The following is a 27,161-nucleotide window of genomic DNA, read 5'->3' on the forward strand; positions in this document are numbered from 1 at the left end:
TGCAGGGAGAAGAAAATTTATCCTAAAATGAATTCTTAAATATTTATCTTGATATAGTAGATTACTAATTGTTGCACTAATGAAAAATACTTAAATACTACCTTTTGAGATAAAGGAATAAAGTGATCTCCAAATGTATTTAAGCTGTGGTTACCTTATGCTTACATTGCAACCCTAGTGTCAACCAAGATATTCACCAATAATTCATTTAAAATTTAGGATAACAAACAAACAAAAATCCCAGGTAACCCAAAAAAGTTCCTGAGAGGAAAATAATTACATCTTCACACAAAGTCTTTAGAACATTATATTTCATAAAAGACAATGATAAAAAAGTACAAACATTTCCATGAGAAGCAAAAAAAGAAGAAAAGTGGGATACAAGAAATTACTAGCATGTATTTCAGTGCATTTATGTAGAAGCCTTTCATCTAAATAAATAAAATAATCTTAAGTACACTTCCTCTTTCTGATAAACAGTACTACGACCATTTTAGTTCTCTCAACTGGCATACTTGCAAATCCAAGACAATAAATCTAGAATAGTATTTATTTGAAAAACACATAAGGAAATATATCAAAGACAAGCAAAGGCCAAATAAAATGACAAAATCTGCTTTCACTTGTAGGAAGCCTCCGGAAAGAGAATATTGTATTGGACATTTTTCCACTTTGTTTTAAAACAGGTATCAGTATCTTGGCTGGCAAAAGGGTATATAAGGAAGTTTTTAATACATAACTGTATCTACTTAATATTATAAAGTTTTGTTACTGAATACCTTTTCACAAAAACAAAAACTTAAATGTAGATTTAAAAAATACTCATAAAACCTAGTTTTGGCAAAAAATTAACTATCTCCACTGTGAATTAGATATCATGTTACAGCAAATGTGTACTCTTTTCCTTTTCTTCTCTACAGACAGGCCCATTAGTCATTACTTCTTTCTGTAGTTGAAAAGCACCATGTAATTTTCCCAGTTAGTGCCACAGGGACCTCCTAGTAGCCCTAAGTCCACATATACGGGTTTCTTGACTTTGACACTAGGAAATACAACAGATAAGTTATCAGAGGATGTCTTCACAATTTCAGAAAGATCTCAATTTGCTTGACTTCATTTGTTTAGAAATGAAGTAATAATACTCTTTCCATAGACATACCTAGCATCGCACTGGATATGGAATAGGCAATCAATATATGCTCATTAATAAATCCTCCAAACATACTATAAAGAAGATAATTTGCATTTGCAATATATTTGTTAATCTTTATGTAATAATTTATTGTCATACAATGAAGATAAATGGGCACAGCTCTGTCACTTACAGAAACATATTAAGGTCACCGTTTATAGGCAGAAGTAATTTTAGGTCTACACTAAAAAAGCAAACCAAACAAACAAAAAGCAAACTAATTAGGTGGTTTTCACGAGATGAAAAACCATATTCAAAACGGAAAAAAAGAAAAGTGTTTGTATCTCACTCCTGAAACAAAAATTAACATCAGACTTAAGAAAATAAGGCAGATACTAGTAGTACTAAGTTTTCTTGAAACTGTAAAATATATATAAAAATGAAAAGATACCGAATGTGGACAGCTCCACATTGATCAACAAATGTTAACATTCTCAATCTTTCATTGACTTTAAAAACTATGTAATAGAAACAGAAAATGAACTGATACACAAATGAAGTACAAATATCGTAATTTTCAGAAGGTTTGATTTTTCATTATTTTGACTACCACAAAAAAACCTGAAATATAAATATTTTGGAAATAGCTCTAAGAAATATGAAAATATTTTGTTTGGTATTATAACTATCCATTTTCTCAAAGTGTAAGAATTCAATTATTTTATGATTTAGTTTGTGGTCATTTGTGTTATCAATATTGCCATAAAAATGACACTTTAAAATAAAACTTACAATCTGAGATAAATACCATAGTTCTGTTTTAGGTAAACAATCCTTGAGGCAAACAAATATTATCCAAACATCTCTCATATATAGATTTCTATTGTTCATCATTGTTGTTGAAGATTCATTTTATAGATATTTAATTTTTTGTTTAAAATTTGTGAAAATATCAAGATATTTTAAAGAATCTTTACAATTGCTAATTAAAAAAAAAAATACCGTTTGGCTTTACTGTGGAAAAGTTCATCCAAAATTAAGATATGTACTTGATATCAGGTAGTAAGACCTTTTTTCAGAGAACAGTCATATGAAGATAACTGGACAAAGCCCTGACAATCATGCAAACATATAAGATATTACATATAGAAGACATTATAGCATCAGTGCACTGAATAACTCATCATGTATTTTAAGATAATTCTATTAAATTATACTTTTTAGATACTACAAATAGAAGACATAATAGTATCAGCACACTGAATAACTGATCATGTATTTTAAGATAATTCTATTAAATTATACTTTCAGAAAGAAAATTTTAGTAATTAATATCAGAGATATAATCTCTTAAAAGTGAAAAAAACAAAATATAATTTGAATGAAACTAACATTCAAGGGTCCCCTCCAAAAGTGAAATTCTGTCTGAGAACTAAACTTAAAATTTGTTTTTATCTACTAAGTATTTATCTTCATAAAAATAGAATATTTAATTCTTATCTAATAGTATAATTCATTTGTATATTATAAGCACTATTGGGTTTTCTTTCATAGATCATTCTTTTAAAAAAACTGACTTGATTTCTTTTTAAATGAAGATACTTTTTTTGGCTCTTCTGAACTGGAAATAATAAAAGTGCTGTTCACTGTGAATTAAAAAAAAATACAGAGTATAAACACACAACCTTGGAAACATTTTTTGAGGCACAAAATCCCTGACACACCAGAGCTACATGAAAGACATTTAACATAAAGAGGTCCTTTATATCATGTCACATCACAACTTTTAAGATTTTCTTGGTAATACTCATGCAATATGCATAAACAATATGGTTGTGATTTCTAGCAAAATCAGATGAGATTGCAAGCAAGGAAAAACATAGGTAATTCCGGTAGGAAGAAAAGCTGTTTAAGTCCTTTCTTCTTTCCCTTTAAAGCCTAAGAAAGCTGTGACTTCTTCCACACAAAAGGCTGAGGTCTAAAGCTCAAAACTAGTATAACAGTTTACTGTATTAGTTGGCTGTCAATTATTGACAGTTCCTTCATTTCACACAAGGGTTAACCTTTGTTTAGTGACATAAATTTAGTGAGTTTTTTTTCATGCAAATAAAAAATGTCTATAAAAGTCCAATAAAGGTATAACCGATTACATGCAAAACTGCAACACATCTAATTTTTCAACAATTTGCACACATTAATTTATATCACATATATACAAAATATGTTTAAACGGAAATAAAAGCATTCTCTTGAATTAAATTATAGATTTTAGTATAAAAATTTTTCTCTTCATAGGGAGCTCTCTTAACTTCCAACCTTAAGTAGTGGCTTCCAGTTTCTGCGATGTTCGCCATAGGGGTGTGTCTCAGAGCAGGGAGGATGGGTGAGAGAAGGGTGACTGTATATAGTCCCACTCTGTAAACATTGAGGACTGCTGGCTCTTCTCAAGGAAAAGGGCACTGTGACACAGCCAATCGCTGACCTCCACTAAGCGTGCGCTCCAAGTTTATGATCCAGCATTGTGGTCTATCTTGCCACAACAGCCATTTCTTTTAATAGTCTTCGATTGGAGCTAACTCTGGCATGAGGTTTACAGATATGTTTGTATACAACCTATCAACCAGTATTTTTGGCCTATATATTAAATTGTTCAACCCATCGATGTACTGACGCTCCTTGGAATACCTTAGTAATTTATACCTATAGTTTTAGAGGAAAAAAAAAGGAACAAAACATGTTCAAAAAGGAAAACTGATAAGGACTGTGTTCAAGGTCATCTTATAATTAAAGCACTTAATGCTCTTTACAATTTCTGGTTCTTGTGCATAATTTAAGAATCTCTAAACCATTATTCTAAATTAGCAATTTTACTACCCAAAAAATGCCACCTGAAAACATTATTTTGCACTTTTACAATTAGACATTTTTAGTAAATGAAACGTTACGTTTTGTTACGTAAATACTTTTACATAGTTAACCAGGCTCTTTAACGTAAATATATATATTTATTAATACATACATATCTCTTCAAAACAAGCACCAAAAATGCTTCCTTCTGTAAAGATTCCCTTCAGCAAAAAATACTTTCCTTCCATTATGAAAATTCCCTTCAGCAGCTTTTTTGGGGTTCAATGCATTTTTATTTACCTTTCATATATTCAACAGCTTTGGAAACCATGGTATCTGAAGATAACATTCAACTTACCGTCCTAAAAACTGGACTTCACCTCTATGGTGATGAGGAATTGACTTGTATTTTCCTAAGTCTCCCTCTGGTCTGGTTACATTATATCCAGCATAGTGAACTCTACAATACCATATATGGAAATGAAAATACAGGGAAATAAAATATGAAAATGGGTTATGTGAGTTCAATTTTAAAACACAAAAGAATGCTCTAATCCAGGGTTCCCCAACCCCTAGGCCACAAACCAGTATAGGTCTATGGCCTGCTGAAAACTGGGCCACACAGCAGGAGGTGAGCAATCATTACTGCCTGAGCTCCACCTCCTGTCAGACCACCAAACGGCATTAGATTTTCAGAGGAACACAAACCCTATTGTAAATGTACACGTGAGGGATCTAGTTTGCGTGCTCCTTATGAGAATCTAATGCCTGATGATCTGAGGTGGAACAGTTTTCTCCTGAAACCATCCTCCCGGGTCCATGGAAAAATTGTCTTCCAGGAGACTGGTCCCTGGTGCCAAAAAAGTTGGGGACTGCTGCTCTAATCTATATGTTGCCAGTAATTTCAGAAAGCAGTCTTAATGAAAAAAAGGAGAAACACAAAATAGGGTTTAGAAACCTCAAACATTTCCCATCCTGAAGAATCTTCTTGGAATAGATAAGTATTACAATTTACCTAATATAAATAAGATTTAAAAAAATTCTATTAGTGAACAATTTGTACCTCAACATACCTGTTCCAAAGGTCATCATCTTCTCCTCCCCATCCCCAGAAGGCATTAGGAAAACCATTGATCTTTCTAAATTGTTCCACTGTCAGCCCACTTACACCACCAAAAAATTCTTTATATGGAAGACTAGAAAAGAAAGATACAGTATTCTAAAAATAAAATCATAATAGTTTCCCATGTGAAATGAAGGTTTCAGTCTTTTGTGTGCTTTGCAAAATATGCCTTTATATTCTATATAGACAATTATGTTAGAAAATGTGAAGTACAGCAAGATACAAAACATCTTTATATTCTAGTGACACAAGTACATGTAAATGTGTTATGTTAAACGTGAAGCACTTATGGAAACCTAAATTTAATATTTAGTATACAAATAAGACTCAAAATAAAACCTGTAAGGCTCAAAACCCAGTGCCCCAAAATTGTATATTTTGACAACAAAAGTAAACATGATTAAGTATATTAATAATGGTCAATGCATGTCAGATGTTCCTAAATTAGTAACACTTAAAAAATTAACTGAATTATAAATGCATTATTTATTATATAAAGCAGGATAAATATCAATTACAAAAGACAACTCTAGCGTTTAATTTTCTAGTTGCCTACTTTTATAATGATCTTATCTGTCAGGATTATACTCTCAAAATATTTACGGATATTTACAAATATATTCATTTTCAATGCACTGATATTTACAGAAATAACTATATTTTTATTTGGATTTTATTTTCCTTGCCCTTCCCTAACTCTCATTCCAAGGAATGTGTCAAACGATGCAATGTGTTTAAAGTTTTCTAAACTTTATTTTTACTCAGCTAAACTGTGTGTTTAGGTATAGATTGGCTTTCTGACGCTTAGGCAGCGTCCCTAGACCTGCAACCCTGAATACATTCCCGTGGACTGAAACATGCCCCTGGGGAGCAGATGTCAGAGCAGAGAAAACGTGACCATGCACAGCACCCAAAAATCAAGCTGAGGGAAACCTGGCTGCGACCACAGCAAAGCTGTCTCGGCGGAGGGAGCTTTTCGTTAGAGACTCGCCTCACATTCTGAGAAGGACGTGCTGTCTGCCAGCTGAGGTCTTGTGTGGCACACAGACCAAGGAACAGTAGTTCCTTCATGGAAGCCTAGGGTTGTAGGAGAAAGCAGTCTTGCCCTCACCCTAGGTCAAAGGTACTCCAAGATGGTAATAGCAACACTGGTATCCTAAAGACAACCATACTCTTCTGAGACCTCTCAAGGCTCACTCTTGGGAGCTTAGTGTTCTGGTATTTTAGTAAGATTAGCTGGGGGTTCCACAGGGCCAATACACTTTCTTGGCACCGTGTACTTCCCACATCAGATGGATTATTCTTGTCCAGGCTAGTAGTTTAGGAAAAACCTGAGATCGTCAGATAGGGAGACATGAATAAATGTGTCTGTGTGTTTACTGACGTGTATAAATCAGCAAGCCTATCAATTCCATTTACTGCCCTAAGTGGAAATAATCAATTGTACTATACAAAGAATGGAAAGTTAGGTAAAATGAAGGTATAACAGATAAACTAAAGAGAAAACGAAATCCAACAAGTCAAACTCTTGCAGTGTTTATCTTACACTGTCCAAAGTGGGAGAGACACCACACCTGAGGGTCTGAGTTCTCTGGTCAGCAGCAGTGTGGCCACCACTGTGGGGCAGGGACGCTTCACCAGGCTTCATCCCACAGCTGAAGTCTATGCACTGTCCAGCCCAGGCCTTGATCTACTGCCATTCTCCCTGAGCTACATTCTAATTACTATCCAAACGTCCAAGATGCCTAACCAATCCAGGGACTAGTCTAGGTGGATATGAATACAGCTGACCCTTGAACAACACAGGTTTGAGCTGCACAAGTCCACTGATACACAATTTTTTTTTCAATAAAAGTTACATTGAATGTGCCTCTCCTGCCTCCTTTTCCATCTTCAACTCTTTCACCTTGCCACCCTTGGGACCCCAAGACCAACCCCTCCTCTTCGTTAGCCTACTCCACATGAGGACGATGAGGATGAAGACCTTTAGGATGATCCACTTCCACTTAATGGACAGTAAATACATTTTCCCTTCCTTATGATTTTCTTAATAACATCATCTCTCTAGCTTACTTTACGGTAAGAATGTGGTATACAGTACACATAACATACAAAATACGTGTTACTCAATTGTTTACATTATTGATAAGGCTTTTGGTTAACAGTAGGCTATTAGTAGTTAAGCTTTTGGGGAGTAAAAAGTTATACTAGATTTTCAGCTGCATTCTGGTAGGGGAGGGGGGCAGTCACCACTCTAACCCTTGCATTACTCAAGGGTCAACTGTGTTTATTAGAAATTGACATTTACAACTTAACAACAAATTATTTAGACAAAAAACAAATTGATTTAGAATTTAACAATGAATTAATTTAGAATTCCTAGTTTATATGACCTTTATGATTTTGTGTGTGTGTGTGAAAATCAGTTACCCTGTATCTAATTGGATTCTAGCAAACTGACCAAAATCACGTTTCCAGAAGTGATAAGAACCAGATTGTGAACCTTGATGGCCTTCTTCAAGGTAACCCCATACTCAAAGTTCAGATACAGAGGTAACAAAGAAAAAGTTTTTCTAATGATAACAATGACTAGCAAAAAAAAAAAACACAAACAAACAAAACGAAGGAGGAGGAGAAGGAGGAGGTGGAGAAGGAGGAGCAGAAGGAAGGAAGAAAGAGTAAGAAGCAGGGAGGGGGAAGGAGGGAGCGGGAGTGGGGAGGATGAAGAGGAAGAAAAAAGCAAGCATTATTTTCCTGCTTGTGTCAGACTTTTTGCTTCTCTCTACTCTGTTGATTAGCACTAGGCAAAACTGTGACACAGGCAACATCTTCCTGCCCTAAGCAACAAAAAGCTTTCTTTTCTCTCCACTCCCATTAGCCAATGAAAACTGTGATCCTTTCCCCAGGTTAGACCTGCATTCTTTCATGTCCTTTTAAGTTACTATCTCAGCTCTGATAACTGTTCACATTTTAAATTATCTCCAATTAGAGAAGGAAAAGATTTGGTTTTCTTATTATGAAGGGGCAGGTCAAGAATGCATAGTTTAGGAAGAAGATAAACAGCACTTTGTGGCCCTCCAAACCATCACTGGGGGAGAGCAGACAGGAGTCAAGATGAGTTATGCACCTACCACACAGCAGGCACAGAGCACATGTGATCTCACAGCAGCAATATGGATGGGATCTATTATCCCAGTGAACAAGGAATATACCTTCAGAGATGCAAGTGACTAACCTGTAAGTCCTGGAACTGTAAGTGTGAGAACCCAAGTTTAAATCTGTGTGTGTTTCACTGCAGAAACTAGGCTCTCTTTCCCACCACACCACATTCAAACCTCTGTGTAAGGAAGCACCCACAGGAACGAAAAGCCACTCTGTGTCCTGGCTCCCCAGGAGGACATGATAGAGTTAAAGATGATATTCTTGGGGTTCTTGAGTTCTCTCAGATTTAGGGACATAATGCAGCTACCATTTCAATGCTATGACTGTGCAATTACATCGTACAATATCAGGAATGGTGCACACTACTTACATATACATGTATTTATCCAGCTTTGCAGCAAAATGACGTGGCATTTCTCCACATCCGTAATAGTTTCGGTCGTTTTCAGGTAGATGATCCACATCGTGGAAGATTACACAGTCCCAGACACTGTCTTTCATGGCCTCTTTGAAGCCCACATTGAAGAGCATTGCACGGTTAAAAGGTTGTGTGCCAGTCTTCATGGAGCAGAGCGAGAGAAGAAAATAGAAATGTACTCACACTTCATCATCTTTTTTTCTTTTCTTTTTTTTTTCTTTTTACTAGAGACAGGGTTTCAACATGTTGGCCAGTCTGGTCTCCAACTACTGACCTCATGATCCGCCCACCTTGGCCTCCCAAAGTGCTGGGATTACAGACGTGAGCCACCGCACCGGGCCCCCATCTGACTTTTTTCTATTATTTTTCAAACTTGTTGCATTATGGTCAAATGATTACAATAAATAGACCCAAATGAAATAGACAAATAATAAACACACTTCAGGATTTTCTTTTTTTTTTTTTTTTTTTGAGACGGAGTCTCGCTGTGTCGCCCAGGCTAGAGTGCAGTGGCCGGATCTCAGCTCATTGCAAGCTCCGCCTCCCGGGTTTTTACGCCATTCTCCTGCCTCAGCCTCCCAAGTAGCTGGGACTACAGGCGCCCACCACCTCGCCCGGCTAGTTTTTTGTATATTTTAGTAGAGACGGGGTTTCACCGTGTTAGCCAGGATGGTCTCGATCTCCTGACCTCGTGATCCGCCCGTCTCGGCCTCCCAAAGTGCTGGGATTACAGGCTTGAGCCACCGCGCCCGGCCAGGATTTTCAAATATACTGTTTAAATTTACTTACTATATTATTTTATAATTTAACAACATAGAAGAAAACAGTGTATAGTCCATTAGTACATCAGCACATTTATATAATTGATATTTCTGCTCTACTTCAAACACATCAGGATATAGATTACTTGTGGCGAGAAAAAAAAGTCATTAAAAATAATATAGGTTTTATTTTTTTAGTGGAGCTTGCCATATGCTGTCAAGACTAAGAGAAAAGTGGAAATGACTCAACAGTGACCCTTCTCTAAAGTACTAACACCAGGAAGGTCTAACTTTCTATTATTAATGCTTATAATAAATACCAAGAGCATTTTAGAGAAAAAACAATTGGAACTTATTACACAAAGCCCAACTTCCTTTATTACAACCATTTTCCTTTATTATTACAGAAAATACATTAAAGTACATGGGCAATAAATAGTTTCTATTATTGCTTATGATAAAGATTAAGGGCATTTTAAGGGACGAAAAATAGAATTTTATTATACAGAACCCAACTCCCTATATTACAACCATTGTCCTTTATTTATCAGTGAACATATATTAAGGTGCACTGGCAATAAAAAACCTTCATTCTGCATCTGAAGAAAATTAAAGAGCATTTACCAATGTCTTAGCAACATTTATCAAAACCATTTCTAAAATATATTAAAAAAAGGATCATTACAGAAGTGAATGAGACACACATTGTAGTCATCATCAGAGTGCTGCCTCAAGAGTGAAAAATTACTAATTTTTAGTCCTAGGCCTTGCACTAACTTGAGGTAATAGAAGTCACTATTTTTTACAGCCTCTTTTTTCACCAGTGAAATAGAATAAAAAGAAAAGGGAGTTAAATTATAATGTTATGACTAGTACATCAACATCCGCTTTAACAAACTACTTTCCTTTAAGGTTTTAAAAATCGTTTTTATTAAACGTGGACATAACACTCAAAGGCTTATAACAGAAATAAAAAGTTCCATATCTAATCCATCTCCATCCCCCAGGAGCAATACATTTCAACTCTTCCCATTTATTCTGGTATTTATCTACATATTTTGAGGAAATTAGAGTCCTGATATTTCTTGCTTCTTTCACTTTACACACTGTCTCTTGACTTCTTATCATGGTAGTGGAGGACTTAAACCACCACACCTCTTGCCCCTACCTCTATTCTCCCAATACAGTTTTAACATAATTTTTGGTTAAATCAAGAATTTACATTATTAGGACTATGTAAATATTTAATATTTCTTCAGTGATGAATAAATTGATTCTGTTTTCTTTTGCAAACTGGGAGTAACTATAGTTTTCTATATAACTACTATATTATTACTTTGTACAAAAGGCCCAAGAAATACGCCCTACACCTATTAATAATTGATGTAATCATTCAAACACATCAAATCATCTATCAATTCCTTCTCCATCTCTCAAGCCCAACTCTCCCTTGCCCTCTCCAGACCATGTGTGACTATCAGCTGGGTCGTCTTCACGCCCTAAATCACCCACGCCTTTTCCTTGGCTTTCTCAATTTGCTGAGGCACATTCTTCGGGAGCTTCCTAAGTAAAGACCCATGGAGAATACGTTTTTAGCCAATTAATGACTGAAAATGCCATTAGTCGACTCTCACATTTGTCATTTTGACTGGGTAAAAAATTCCAGGGAAAAAAAATTTTCCAGTATTGCTGAGAATGTTCATAGGTTTCTGATTCATAATCATTTATCATTTTTCCTAGAATTCCCAGCATTCTAAAACTTTTGTAATATCTTCTTTTCCATTTGTATTCTAAAATTTTAAAATAATACATTTCAAGGCAGATTTGTATCTTACTCATGTGTGCATGTGGGGCCCCTTTAATCTAAAGATTCCCACCCTCACTTTGGGGAAATTTTCTCATGGTCTGTGGTCATTTGTCTCTCACTCCCCTCAAATTTTTTTCTGCTGTATTTTTTTACAGTACCTTGATTAGTGAATGTTATTAACTATCTACTGATGTGTAACAAATCATAGCAAAATTTAGTGGCTTAAAAAAGTAATAGTATCAGCCTGGGCAACATGGTGAAACTCCAACTCTACAAAAAATACAAAATTTAGCCAGGCATGGTGGCATGTGCCTATAGTCCCAGCTACTCAGGAAGCTGAGGTGGGAAGACAGCTTGAGCCCGGGAGGTCGAGGCTGCAGTGAGTCGAGATTGCATCACTGTACTCCAGCCTGGACAACAGAGAGAGACCCTGTCGAATGAATGAATGATTGAATGAATGAATGAATGAAATAATCATTTATCATGCTGATGGCTTCTGGGGAGAGGGAATTCTGGGAGCAGCGTGGAGATGCCTCAACTCTGCTCCATTAAGTTCAGGGCCTCAGCTGGAAGACTAAAGGCTGGGCAGCTGGACACGCTGGAAGGCTTGACTAGGGGCAGAAGGATCCACTTCCAAGGTGACTCATTCGCGTGGCTGTGAGATGGTGCTGGCAAGCCGGCTCTTCTCCACAGGGCTGCTTGGGCATCCATATGACAGGGCAGCAGCCTTCCCCAACAGCAACTGATCCAAGAGATCAAGGCGGAAGCAGCAACATCTTTTATGACCTAGCCTCAAAAGCCATGTACTGTCCCTCCCACAGTATGCGGCTCCCCGTGCAAAGCAGTCCTTATTCGCTGTGGGAAGAGACTACACCGGGTCTGATTACAAGGAGGCAAAGACCCCTGGGGGCCACCTTAGAGGGTGGTTACTTCCATGACATACTGGTACTCTTAGACAGATTCTTTTATTTTCTTAGCTTTGGTTCTATTTGGGGGAGTTATTTCATCTTCCAGCCATTCTATTGAAAGTTTTGTTTTAGTTATTTTCATTTTTTCAATAACTTTCTTATTCTCTGATTATTCTTCATGATATACTATTTCTGTTCCATAGATTATCTTTCCTTCCCTCATTATAGATCCTGATGGTGAGATTTTGTCCTTTTTCAAGATTTCCTCTGCTTCCTCCATTATCTGTATTTTCTACACTTCCTTTTTGGCTTGCATTTGTCTCCTCCTGTGGAGGATTTCTTCAGATATCTGGGGATCCTTGACTTGCCCAATCATGTTGGAGAATAAGGCACTCAACAGGTGAGGGTGAAATGGGAAAAGTTCCCTTATGCCCCTCACAGGGTATACGATGCGGGTGTGGCTCGCTTCTTCAGTGCCCTACTACTCAAACCTCTAGGGGAAACAGGCAGACGGGCAGGTTGTGGGGCTCTGAGCCCACGGCAGTGTCTGGGGGTGAATGTTTACAGCTGAAGCCTCGGTGGGCCTGTGTTACATACAGTATGTTCTTTCAGTTTAGCCGTCCATAGGTGGCTTGTGTTTATCAGCTCAGTTACAGTCTCTGCCTTATCACAAGGACAGAGGGCTTCCTGTATCCCATTTCTTGCCTTGGTGTACTGGAAGAATCAGATCACGTGGGCGCTTGGAGAACGAGTGCAAGGTTTTATTGAGTGGAAGTAGCTCTCAGCAGATGAATGGGGAGCCAGAGGGAGATGGAGCGGGAAGGTGGTTTTCCCCTGGAGTTGGGCTGCTCAGAGGCCGGGCTCTCCTCCAACAGCCCTGGTCAAACTTGGTGGTGTTCCACCAGTCGATGGCCTGCCGGCGTCTGCCGGTGTGGTATGCTCTTCCGCTGGTGTGTTCCTCTCAACATCCACCTGCTTGTGTCTCTTCCTGCCAGGATCTCGGGGGCTTTTATAGGATGGGGGCATGATAGGCCAGGGTGGTCTTGGGAAATGCAACAATTGGGCATGAAAACAGAAATGCTTGTCCTCACCTAGGTCCACGGGACAGGCCCAGCAGTGAAGCCTTCACCAGGGACCCACCCTTCTCTACCAAGCACTTCCCTGCCCACCTCCCGTATCAAGAGGAATACATATGCAAGTATTATTGCAAACCACTCTTGACCCATATAAGCACAGACACACACACACATCCCTGAACCAAACTGAAACAACAAACAAAAGTAGGCACGGCTCAGGAAGCAGCAATGCCTTTCTTTATTCAGGACAAAAAACCGTGGCATCATGTTTGACTTTTCTCCATCACTCAGGCTACATACCCAATTCATCAGCAACTCATACCACTTTAAAACCCAAGGTGGCCGAAACCCAACCACTGCTCACCACCTTCTCCACAACCACAGCTGCCCAAATGGTAACCATCTCCTACCCGGACAACTGCTAAAGCTGTCTGATGCTCTCCTTGCGTTAGCCATGTCCCTCGACAGCTATTACTCTTAACACAGTAGCCAGAGTCATTTTGTAAACTTAGATTAAGTTGCTCCTCTACTTAAGACATTCCAGAAGGCAGTGGAGGGTTTTAAGTGGAGGAGAGACTTACATTAGGTCAGTATACATTAATACAAAACTACCACCTATCACATACATCTCAATGTGAAATATGAGGTAACAATACCAACAGTGGTACAAGCTGGCATGGAGAACTGGTCTTCAAGTGTTACCAGACTTTCTTTAGGTTTCTAAAACATCACTTTATCCAGTGTCTTCTGAAGGTTTTACATAAAGGAATGACTTAATCTACCTGACACAGGATAATCCAAGCCCTCACCCTGCACTTTCTTATTTGCTTCTCTGATTTCTTCCCCAGAATGTTCCTCAGCTGATGCTCTGGCGACACCAACCACTTTGCTCAAACACACCAAGTATTCTCCTGCCTTCTCCAGAGTGCACAGCCTCTACATGAGCATGGCGTTCTCCTCTACATCATTCCAGGATGCTCTGATCTCACCTCCCCAGAGAGGTCTTCCCCAAATGCTCTGCAAAAAAGAGCACCTCTACCCGCCCTTACCACCCTCTGCCCTGAGTGCCATGGAGATACTGCACAATGATTTACTACTGCCCATCCTTCTGGGCCAGCAAAAGAAGGGACCTTGTCTGGTTTGTTCACTGCCATATTCCTTTTGTTGAATGAATGAAACTGGGCTGCAGGGAGCTGATAAAGTGACAGGCTGGCCTTTTCCTTTAGAGACTTTCAAATATCAGATTTGGACTCTTTTTCCCGGAGATAATTTATTTCTCTAGCGAAGACACCACTACGTCCTGCCACAGCTTGAGGGGTGGGGGGATTCACACCGGGCTGTTGGCTTCAAAAGGCCAGACAGGGAAGGCCTGGGGTCCCTAAGATCAGCATGCAGACTTACTCAATTCCCCTGGTTTCAGGCCCTACCACACAGCTGCGTCAGCACTCTCAGGAGCTTCCTGCTACACTTTTTCCACAGGATCAACTGGAAAAAGTTGTTACAAGATACAACAGAGTAATCACCTGGCAGTACAAGTAAAGATGAGCAACTGGGAATGTGGCTGTTTTGTAGTCAAACTTTTAAACAATCTCCTTACTTTAGCACAGTGCTTCAGCCTACCTTCAGTGACAGCACTGAGACAGAGGTGTGTCCAGCAAATTGACTCTAGTCTTGTCACATCACCCTCTACAAGCACGTGGGTTTGCACATCCTCTGTTCTGCTAGGCATCAGCACTCCATCTGCTTCCTGACTTAACAGAAACGTGTGAAAATCTCTCACCCACGACTTTCTGTCCTTGAGGTTTAATAACTTTTCAAAAGTTTTTTTTCTTTCACTCTCATTTTAGGAGTTTGGAAAGAAGTAGTGAACCCATGTCCATCCTCCATATTTAACTAGAATTCCTGAGCTGCTCTTCAGTTGCTTAGCACTCCCCGTGTACCTGTCTAGCAGAAAAATTACTTTTCTATTTCAAATATGGTGAAGATGTTTCTAGCTCAAAACCTCACTCCATCAAATACACGGTCCTGAATTAATACTGATCAAGCCTGAGACTCAGACTTAAAAGGTTTGAAAATAAAAACGCAGACCTTAGTTGCCTTGCAAAGACTGCTTCATCACATACACCAAATAACCAGTCAACTCTCAGAATAATATGCCTTTAAAAACAGAGACAGGCCACAGTGACTCATGCTTGTAGTCCCAGCACTTTGGGAGGCTGAGGCAGGTGGATCATGAGGTCAGGAGATCGAGACCATCCTGGCAACATGGAGAAACCCTCTCTCTACTAAAAACACAAAAATTAGCTGGGTGTGGTGGCACATGCCTATAGTCCCAGTTACTTGGGAGGCTGAGGCATGAGAATCACTTGAACCCAGGAGGTAGAGGTCGCAGTGAGCCAAGATCGCGCCACTGCACTTCAGCCTGGCAACAGAGCGAGACTCCGTCTTAAAACAAACAAACAAGCAAACAAACCACAGAGACAGCTCTCTCACCTCTCAATACATTATGCGGAATTGAATTTTACACAAAGGAAACCAGCACTTTCCTAGATCAGTAAAACTGATGTACAAATCTACAACCACAGCTACCATGAAAGCAGATAAAAATTTTCACTTGTTAGGTAAAAAAAGTCACATTTCAGAGTATAGACTATTACATTAAAAAGTACATAAGGCACAAAACTTAAAGGATGATTTATACACACAGAAGTATGGTATGTTATATTAAATACCAAGCATTTCCATGGAGAAAAAGCAGAGGTAAAAAGCTAAGAGTGAGAAACTAAAAAAAAAAAAAAGGCAGATTTAGAATAAAGGAACTGGAGACACTATAACCATCTTAGGAATAAAAAATTTGAGTATTTTCCAAAAATTAGCCGGACATGATGGTGAGTGCCTGTAATCCCAGCTACTCGGGAGGCTAAGGCAGGAGAATCACTTGAACCTGGGAGGCAGAGGTTGCAGTGAGCCAAGACTGCGCTATTGCACTCCAGCCTGGGCGACAGAGGGAGACTCCATCTTAAAAACAAAAATTTTTTTGAGTATTTTCTACCAAAAGAAAAGATAAAAGTATCTAATAATACAAGCCAGGTAACTTTGTCTATCATTTATACTGTTACTTATCTATTGAAAACTAAGGAAATAAAGCCTAGCGGACTTTTTAGTAGACACTGACAAGCAGAGTCAATGGAACGCAGAGACCAGAAACAGACCTGCATACATATGACGTGTATATGTTAAGTGATTTTCAACAAAGGTGCTAAAGCAATTCAATGGTAAAAACAGTCTTTTCAACAAGTGGTGATGAAACAACTACATGAAACTTCACTCTTAGCTCATATCATATCTAAAGATTAACTCATGATTAGCCTAAGTGTAAGCTTAAAACTATTAAGCTTCTGGAAGAATGAGAAAATCATAGAGAACAATTTCTCAAATATAATACAAAAAGCACAAGCTATAAAAACAAAAATCAATAAATTGGACTTCCATCAAAATTTAAAACTTGCTTTTCAAGAGTCAAAAAAATAAAAAGGCAAGCCATAGACTACAAGATATTTGCAAAACGTATGTCTTACAAAAGACTTGTATTTAAAATATATAAAGAATTCTTACAACTCAGTAAAACAAAGACAACTCAATTGAACAATGAGCAAAAGAGCTGAACAGAAATTTCACCGAAGAAGGCCTATGGGTAGCAAATAAGTGAATGAAAAGATGATTGACATTAGTAATCAGGGAAGTAAGATACTACCACAGACCCACTAAAATGGCTAAGATTAGAAAGACTGACCATACCAAGTGCTGGCAATGATGTAAAGCAATTGGAAAGGTCAATATACATTAACAGAAAATTACCATCTATCACATACACTTAAATGTGAAATATGAGGTGACAATACCAAAGTGATATAAGCTGGCATGGAGAACTGGTCTTCAGGTGTTATCAGATCTTTTTTAGGTTTCCAAAACATCACTCTGTCCATGTTTAGAAATAATGTAGAAAATTACATTCTTTCTTTTTTTTTTTTTTAATTTTTTGAGACGGAGTCTCGCTCTGCCGCCCAGGCTGAAGTGCAGTGGTGTAATCTTGGCTCACTGCCACCTCCACCTCCTGGGTTCAAGCAATTTCTTGCCTCAGTCTCCCAAGTAGCTGAGATTACAGGTGCCCATCATCATGCCTGGCTAATTTTTGTATTTTTAGTAGAGATGAGGTTTCACCATCTTGGCCAAGCTGTTCTTGAACTCCTGACTTTGTGATCCACCTGCCTCGGCCTCCCGAAGTGCTGGGATTATAGGCATAAGCCACCACACCAGGCCAAATTCTTTCTTTATATATACACTTTATAGCCTTTAAACAAAGACTACAAAAAGTAAGTCAGGGTCATTTCAACTATTTGAATTAACTATGTTAAAGAATTATGATGCATTCAGCTTTGATAGCCTCTGTTCAGAAACAAAAGGAATAAGCTTTTTTTGACAATATTTTAAAATTCCATTCTCCACCTGGTTATCTCTTTTAAAGAATCATAGAATCTCAAATTTGGAAGGGATCTTGGGCATCACATCGTTTAGTCTTCCATGTAATGTACGCTTTTTTTTTTTTTTTTTTTTGATCTGTCAGCTCACTGGATGCATATTTACTTACCAACTGTAGAGCTGGGTCTATATCCTACAACAGAAACAGTCAAGGTTCCTCTACCAAGAAAGATGATTTTGAAAATGAAAAACTGAAAACAGGACAGAAAATGTTTAATGTATACTACTTTTTGTTTTTAGGTTTAATAACTGGCTCTCATTTAGGTGTCTCTGATTACCTAACAAAGTTAATCCAATATTGATTTTCAGGGATAGCCAGCAACTACCCCACAGTACAAAGAAATCCTCCATCGAGAATAACCTATGCTTTGCTATTGAGTTAAAAAAAGAAAAAAAAACTTTCCTTCCTTTTCTGTAGTTAAATTCAGGAGTCATAAACTGAAATGTTTTTTCAAATCAAACACTGCAAATATAGCTGAGGTAACTGTAGGGTGCTTCGGTGTAATTCAGAAAAGAACTTTGAGTTGCACCAGTTATGAGTCCAGATGTCTGTACATGAGTCTAAATGCTGCCAAGTAGCCTAAATTAGAAAATAAGCAGTTTCTCAATTAAATGAAACTTTACAGAGGTTTTCAAAAATAAAGATCATAAGCCTAATGAAAACATCAAAAGGAATAATACTACACGTCAAAGACACATTTAATCCTGTAAGGTAAGTATCAGCTGTATAGCTATTTTAAAAACCACAGATTGACAATCCAATATTTAGAATGTCATTAAAATACAACGAGGCTATCATACTAAAGTGAAACATGATTGCTAATTAACTCATTTGGCCAAATTACTATTATAAGAAATATATAGGCCCAATCCAAAATGTAATTTCACCCAAGCATAAAACAAAGAATTTGACTTACCTTATTAATCCTAAACTACTAACATGTTTAATCTAACCATATCTAAGAGTTTAGACTCTAGTATACTTAGTGACCACTGTGAAAAGTATTCTCACCTGTTCAATGACATAAAAGGCAAATTCCAGCCGCTGCTTCTGGAGCATTGGAATCAAATGTAAGAAAAAGATTGGAAGATGTTCATGGCGATTACGGAAGGGAATAAGAACTGCCACCTTTAAAACAAAATAGCCATGTATGTAAATAAATACAGTAGCACATCCTAGAGGTCAGTATAAAAATTAATCCTTGAAAACTTCTCATGGTTTTAAAGCCACGCCCTTATAAATTTTCTCATCAGAGATACAGCATTAAGCAAACACGGAAAAAGTCCTTGCTGCATGCATCTTTATAAAGCTGAGACGTAGAAGAGGCTCTGAAGGTTTTTCTAAGGATTGTGGTCTTTAACCTGTGAACACCACGAGAAATTGTGGAAGGATTTTGAAAGAGTGATAAATCAGATGTGGTGACTGCAAAGACTACTTTGGTGGCAGTATGGAGAGCAGATTGGAGAAGACGAAAAAGTTGGTTAGGCAATTAATACAACTGTTGAGAAAAGAGGTCACGGTAGCTTAAACTAAGAGGAGGATAAAGGAGAAGAGAAGTACATGGGTTTTCAACACATCTAAGAGGTAAGCTAGCAGGATTTGGCTATCAACTGGGCATGAAAAGTAAGGGAGGGGAATGTATCATAAGAGTAACTTCTTGGTTTTAGAGTAGATCCTAAATAATAACTTTCTGGATTTTGAATTGAATTTAAAAGACATTTCACTTGAATATCTACTGTCTTACACATGGTTTCTCTGTCCTGGAGATATTTTCAGAAATATAATAGAAACCAAAATCTTCAAACATGGGGTTCCAGCCATAGCATACAAGAAAACCTCACTCATACATGATATTGCCCCAAAATACACATGAAGTTTGATAATATAATTTTTTCATTTAATCAAAATGTAGAATTAAGTTTTTGATACATTTTTAAAATGTATTTCAGTGGTAGGATAATATTCAGTTTAAAATGAAGTTGGCAACAATCCATAACAAGAAAAGATGATGTAAGCAGCACAGAAATTTGTCCTTTATCAATCAAAGAAATTTGTTCTCACCCAAAAAGTAAAAGAAAAAACACATGCATAGAAATGAAAATAGTTCTAGTATGTTAATCTTTCTTCTAATATGAAATAAAAAACCTAATGTAATTCTCAAACCCAACACTTAAAAACACCATCTATATAAAATGTTTTAATGTAATACAGGAATAAATGAATAATCATCAATCATCACTAATTCAAATCCTCCATTTCTTGGATCCAAACTTTGTCATACAATCTATATCTCCTTACAATTTAGATTTTGCCTTTGAAAAACCTAAGTGTTTTCTAAATTACTTTTCTCAGCAACTTCCTAGCTGAGCTAGCTTTATTATTATAGTGAATTTTCTAATAAAACTGAAATTAAAGCAAGTTTTCCACAGATCATAAATTCCAAATCATTAGATTTTCAAAAAAAGACAACAGTGAAAGTATATCTAACCAAAATACCTCTGTGTCACTCTATAATCTGGATTTTTAAAATATACAATCTAAACTGGTTGTAACAGAATATTGTGAAAGAACATTAAATCTATGATTTACTAAAATTTTATCTATACCAAATAAAGTTTATTAATAAATGAATAAATGCAAATAATTGAGAATGCCTAAGTTGTGCACCTAATCCTTTTAAAATCAGGACCTGATATTAGACATCATCAAACGAAAATAATACTTAACCATGTATTTTACATTACTAGGATCATAGATGGCAGAAATTTTTAAATTATTCAAACATTTTCATTTATAAAGAGAACAAAAAATGATTTAGCAAAATTGAAGATGTCTAAACTACAAACTCCACCATTCATTTTCCCCTAATGCTGATGGGATAGCAAAAAAAAAAAAAAAAAAGAGACAATGGCTGCTATGAGGCTGACGTTTTCATGATTATATTAATTACGGCATATCTGTCTGGCAAATGGTACGAACTAAAGAGGTCTGGTGCCCTTGCCAGCCCAACTTTGGGTTCCACTCCCATTTAAAGGTCTCTCTTGGCTCAGGAGCCTGAGGACCACGAGGCTACCCCAGCAACACCCGCCCAACACACCCAAGACCTCCTTCCTGCCCCCGCACAATGGCTGCCAACTGTACTGGAACTATATACTGAGGCAGGACTTACTGCTGGGCTTCAGTGCCAATGGCTGGCATATTCAAGGAATTCCCAAATCAAAACAACTGCCAACCCAGCTCAGGGGTTTGCTTTTAGGATAGGAAAGTGCTATGAAAAGTAAAAGGAATAAAAGGGGTTAGATGGTGAGTACATATCCCACTACTGACCTTATCTAAAGCATATCCATATGATAACACATAGCTTCATAAGTCAAGTCTGCCCTTCTTGATTTGGAAGTTGGCCACGAGTTGGCCACCTATGACATAATGTCAATGAGCTGTAAAAGCAGTTAACGCCAATTATAGATATTTGAGGGAAGAAATTATTAAATGGCTACAGAGGCCCAATTAAAGACAGTGCATATTAATTAAAGACAATTAGACTCAGTGATGAGCTGAACATATAAGGATAAATAAAAGGTAAAGTTCTAGCTCCCAATACAATAACCTCTTCAATGAAGTATTTAAATATCAAGAGGTTTTTTTTTTTTAAATCTTATAAGGACACTGAGACGGTAATGAAAGAAAGAAATCACCAGTGTCTTGGCAAATTCAAATAAGCTAACCCACTGCGCTAACAGCAAACAGACGTCCAAATTTTAATGAGAGGGTTATTAAAGATTGTGAATATGTGATAAATCTAAAGCAAAGCTTTTATTAAAGTAAAGCTAAACAATATCTTAAAAATTCATCTGGCACATCAGTTCTTGTGTTTGTGGAAGAAGGCCCTGCATAGTTTACAATTTTTTGTCTAGAAAATATCTCATTGTTCTGTGATCATTTATTTTAAGGCTTAATAGCCTGTTTCGGGACATTCTTTCTTCTATGTGCCCTAATTTGCTGTTTGAGCCACTCTCTTGTTGATACACCTCCAGTGGAGACTGAGAACATCTGGTCATTATCTTCTGATAAAACAACACTTTATCCTCCTGAATCTCTCCTCACCACCTCTTGATCAAGCAAAATTATTCCATTCAGTTTGCTCCTACTTTAAAATCACAAATCTTGCTGAACATGTGCACCATTTTTTCCCTTATTTTCTCCTATATACACCATGAGGAGATCATCAAGAAAAATGTGTATCACATCAATTTCTCCCACCAAGTTTCTGTCCTACTTTCAAATTTTCAGCACACCACCAGCTATGGTGTCCCTAAATGACATGGCTTTAGGCTTGGGAACCTTAAGGTAAATCTAGCTATCTGCCACTGAGTAAGCAGAAGCTGGTAAACCCTCATTCTCCTTCAGTGTTTTTAGTTCCATCTTCCTATTCCTCCCAATTTTCAGTACCTACAGGAGCAATTCTCAAACTGGAGGCACTTGGTTAAACATGCAAGTTCTTGTTCCTTCCCACCAATAGAATCAGTATGTTTGAGGACTGAGTTCAAGAATCTGCATTTTTTTTTTCTTTTAGAGATGGGGTTTCATTCCATAGCCCAGGCTGGAGTACAGTGGTGTGATCACAGCTGCACCAAACTCCTGGGCTCAAATGATCCTTCTGCCTCAGTCTCCCAAAGCACTGGGATTACAGGTTTGAACTACCACACCTGGCCAAAAATCAGCATTTTTACCATATGCCTCAAGTAGTTCTGAAATAGGGAGGCCAAGACCCATCTTTGAGGTACATTGGACTACAAATGAAACTCCAGGCCTCTGAGTAGACAAGAGCATCAAGCAGCTGCCTGGTTCTTTAAGCCTGGAAGTGACAGACCAAAGTTGTTCATCAAGCCCTCCATCTGAATGGAAAGTCAATGTCACAGGTAAACACTTCACTTTTAATGACCTGCAAAACATCCTCATGTTCTTTAGATATAAGCTTGCCCCATAAGCTGTCCAACCTGTGCAGAAATCTTCTACTCAAACCTGCAGCATTCAGGAATATCTAGGAATTGCTGAAATTACTACTGGTTTTTTGTTTGTTTGTTTTTTGAGACGGAGTCTCACTCTGTTGCCCAGGCTGGAGTGCAGTGGCACGATCTCGGCTCAGTGCAACCTCTGCCTCACGGATTCAAGCAATTCTCCTGTCTCAGCCTCCCGAATAGCTGGGATTACAGGCCTGCATCACCACGCCCAGCTAATTTTTTGTGTTTTTAGGAGAGACGAGGGTCTCACCAGGTTGGCCAGCTGAAATTACTCGTTTTGAAAGATCTCAGTTCTATTTAATTTGCCATCAACTAACTGCACTGGTATTTTTCTCATTTAAAAAAGGGGCCTCAAATATTAAGAATCAAGTTGATGACAGATGTTTAACATAAATCTAGTCATTTCTTACTTCCCTCTCTCTCTACTGTTCCAATATGAGAATGGAACATTATCAGTAAGCAGGTAGGGACGGGTAGGGGGAGAAACTGTGTAACTAAATATTTAGTGAGATGATAGTTATATAATATTTATGTGAATATAGCTCACTTCTGAATAATCTCCAAAATTCCTTTCATACCTTTAGTTGCGTAATGCTGAACTACAGACTATATTCTGAGAAGGGTTTGCTAAAAGTTGAAATAAAAGCAGCATTATCATATAGTTCCTAAATAAAATAAGTTAATTTATTTTGAGACAGTCTTGCTCTTTCACCCAGGCTAGAGTGCAGTGCTGCAATCTTGGCTCACTGCAGCCTCCACATCCCAGGTTCAAGCAAATCTCACACCTCAGCCTCCCGAGTAGCTGGGATGTGCCACCATTGTATTTTTAGTAGGGATGAGGTTTCGCCATGTTGGCCAGGCTGGTCCCAAACTCCTGGCCTCAAGTGATCTGCCCACCTCAGCCTCCCAAAGTGCTGGGATTACAGGTATGAACCTTAGATCCCTGAATTAGTTTCTTTCCAGGAACTCTTCTCAATACTGTTACCTACTGAGTCATATGTAGTTTATAGTCTACTAATATCTCTAAGTAGGAACTACTCGTGTGATACACCGGTCTCCTGGAAAATGAGAAGAAAACAAAAAAATTTAAAATCCATCTGGTATAGATCACTGGAAACGGGACAAGAAGACTTCACTTTTCCTATCCCAAACTGTTCTACTAGTATGCTACTAGTAGAGCACACCTGAGGGGTGTGCCATATCCTGTACAAACAACTATCTGAATATCAACCTCCGTGCTATCCCACAGCCTCGGTGACTGAGTGTGCTTCTTTTTCTATTAGCACTCAATATACACTCTCAATATCCAAATGTTAAAAATAATTTATGTGCCCAGGCTATTTTTAAAAGGTGGAATGTACATAAATTGGGCCGCATTTCATATAGATACAAATGTGAGGAAAATCAATCAAGACATATGAAGAGATTCATTTGTTAAATGAATCTGATCTGAGAAATAGTGTAAGGTAATTATAAAATAAAATGTTTTGCTAAAATTGGTACTGGAATCCATTTAAGCAGCTTCACAACTTGTTCAAGGCAATAAGAAAGCTGACCATTTATTGAATCATTTGTAACGAGGCCAAAAAGGCTTTTATTTGCCTTATAGAGTTAATTCAACAAAACTGTGTTTAGTGCTTAACTCACACAAGACAATGTGCTCTGTGTTGGGAATACAGATACAAATAATACACATCTTCAAACACAAAGAGTTCATGGTAGATGAAGTCAGAGGGTCTTTTTCATGAGTTTAACAACATATGATTTTCCTTCCTACCAGTGGGGTTTTTTGTGTGTGGGGGAGGTGAACATACAAATATTCTAGAAGTATACGAATGTTTTAAAAGAGAAAACTGAAACTGTCTCCAGATCAAGATTATATCACAATTCTTCAGGAAATAACATTTGATTTAATCAGTTGTAGTCTTCATTGGAATTACACAAATGTTATTTCTTACTCAAACGTAATAACATTAGATGAATATGCACTTATTAACCAATTTCACAGCTTTGAGGGCAAGTCTGGTTTAAATTATGGCTTCCAATTTTTCAAAAGCAGCAGAGGCAAACCCACCCCCTTACAGTTTTTCAAACAAAACACTGAATAGAATTCTGACATACCAAAAAGACTGAAAGCTTGGGCTGTGCCTTCTGAAGCCAAGAAGAGCCCAAAGTCCAACTTTTCAAGTCCCACAGTGATCTCTGAGCAGCCTCTTTATAATCTTGGATTCTGAGAAACACAGCTTGAAGACCCCAACGCCAGATCAAACTGAAAATCAGGATATTAATATCCTCCGAGTGAGTTCTCACGATTCCAGAAATTGGTGAGGCTATGCTTGCAGGTGTCAGTAATCATTAGGGACAGCTGCAGGAGGCAGGGAACTCACAGCCTCTCTTCCAAACAGAACAGAACAACAGAAAAAATCTGTTTTCCAAGCCAAACTCAAGTCACATATTTATTACCAGGAACTCAAAGAGAATGAACCGAGCATCTATTTTGTATCTACACAGGTGCATTTACAGTCTTCACACGTTAACACTTAAATCACATTTGAATTATAAATAGTAAACATTAAAGACAAAAATACTGATGTTTTAAATTTATCAAGACTTAAAGACATTTGTCTCTGTATTTTGAATCAAGCACATTCTTTCCTTAAACACATAGTAACAATCAAATTGCTTATGAAAAGAATTTACCTCACCTTCCATCTGGGTTTACAGTCTTTTGGCCTCCAATGACCCCCTGGCTCAATATCTAAATCCTTGGAGAAGAGTTGATGAATTTCATCAAAACTGACTTCGCTTACATTGACACTGAGGAATCCTCCTGCAAATTAAAAATGTGAAGAATTGTTTTAATATTTTTTGCCTCAAAGATCTAGTAGAACAAATAATAATCAGCAGGGTGATGGCATAACTTAGTTGCCAGGAAAATACAGTTTATTCCTATTACCGCCACAAAATTATGAATAGTACCCCCTTTCACTTTTAGTTTCCATGATAATATATACGGTCACCCTACTATGTTTGGTAAATCAGCCAAAGAAAATCAAATTCTTTTAAAAAACTTTTTGCTTTTGGGTAACATATCGAATAATTTAATATTCTTTGGAAAATGTTTGCATGTCATTATAACTTAACACTGCAATTTAACAACTATTCAAATATTTTAATACCATTTTTAATTTTCAACATAGGGGACACAATAGCACAGTACTTAATGAAATAAGCAGTCAGATTGACTGGGAACTGATTCCCAGCTTCTGTCTATTGGGAAAATCATTTAACCTCTCTGTGCCTAAGCTTCCACCTCTGTAAAAAGGACAGTAGTGCCTGCCTCCCAAGGTGGTTGTATCCATTCCGAGAAATCACCTGTGTGAAGGATCATATGCAGTGTCAGGCATTAGATACAACCAACAAATGTTAGCTACTATTACTGTTACCTACTGACATTTCTTAAGAGAGGGAATTTGCAAACACAATTCAAAGCACTGATTCTGAGCACTTACCATATATCAGGCCCCTTGGCATACAAAACTGAAAAACTACTTCTGAGATATTCCTGGTCTAATAGACACTCGTTCTCCAAATTAACAAATATACGACATTACTGGAGGTGTTCTTACTAGCAGCTTTTCTAATGTATACCATTGAAACAGGAACGAATCTTGAATAGAAAACCACTTCCATTAACCCCAAAACAGAACTAAGAATCAGGAAGTCTCTGTATCTCCCCCTGAATTAAAATAGCTGCATGATCACTAACATCCCTTCAAAGCAATGCTGTATTCAATGATTTCACTGTTAGAGAGAACAGGATGGAAAAGGCTGTTGGAGCAAAACTACAGATCATCTTTTAGCAGTTTTAATGTCATCTGTTAACTTCCAAATAGGTACAAATTGCTCTGGAGCGCCCTCCAGCCAAATTCTTCTCTCTGACTTCATCTCATAAAATACAAACCAACAAATGTTGAGGTTTCCCATTTCGAGTCTTCTGAGTTTCATGTAGCCACAATTTCACATAAAAAACACTCAGTTCCTCTCCAGAGAGCCTCTTTGCTCCTGCTATTCTATATTGTATGAGTTTTCACAATAGCCTCTCTTCCTGTCCCCACTTCATCCTAACCAGGATGCACTGTCAGTAGCCTCCACGCAGGCATGCTAGAATATTTTACATCGAAATACCTGCTTCCCAGAATAAGTTAGAAAACGAATTGCTATCTTCTAATGCCTGCCTGTTCTACTGACAACATAAGCAGTCTTTTATAACAAAACACTCAGCCTTCAGTGTGACAAGATACGCAAACGAGCTAATCTTACAAAGGTCAGATTCATCTAAAAGAAAGAGAAACCTATGAACTTG

At 37.6% G+C, this 27,161-nt stretch overlaps 1 protein-coding gene across 1 annotated transcript in view; it reads right to left on the reverse strand.

The window, feature by feature from the left end:
• Nucleotides 1-291: 291 nt before the first annotated feature.
• B4GALT6 (beta-1,4-galactosyltransferase 6) overlaps nucleotides 292-27,161 on the reverse strand; it is a 64,300-nt gene continuing 37,430 nt past the window's right edge. The window contains exons 4-9 of the mRNA XM_003914272.5: nucleotides 25,501-25,625; nucleotides 18,786-18,902; nucleotides 8,635-8,822; nucleotides 5,053-5,175; nucleotides 4,338-4,439; nucleotides 292-3,832 (exon numbers count right to left, since the gene is read on the reverse strand). Of these exons, the coding sequence (XP_003914321.1) occupies nucleotides 3,685-3,832; nucleotides 4,338-4,439; nucleotides 5,053-5,175; nucleotides 8,635-8,822; nucleotides 18,786-18,902; nucleotides 25,501-25,625 (803 nt within the window). The 3' untranslated portion in view covers nucleotides 292-3,684. The remainder of the gene's footprint in view (nucleotides 3,833-4,337; nucleotides 4,440-5,052; nucleotides 5,176-8,634; nucleotides 8,823-18,785; nucleotides 18,903-25,500; nucleotides 25,626-27,161) is intronic.

Source organism: Papio anubis, chromosome 19, assembly GCF_008728515.1.
Source record: "Papio anubis isolate 15944 chromosome 19, Panubis1.0, whole genome shotgun sequence".
Taxonomy (NCBI): Eukaryota; Metazoa; Chordata; class Mammalia; order Primates; family Cercopithecidae; genus Papio; species Papio anubis.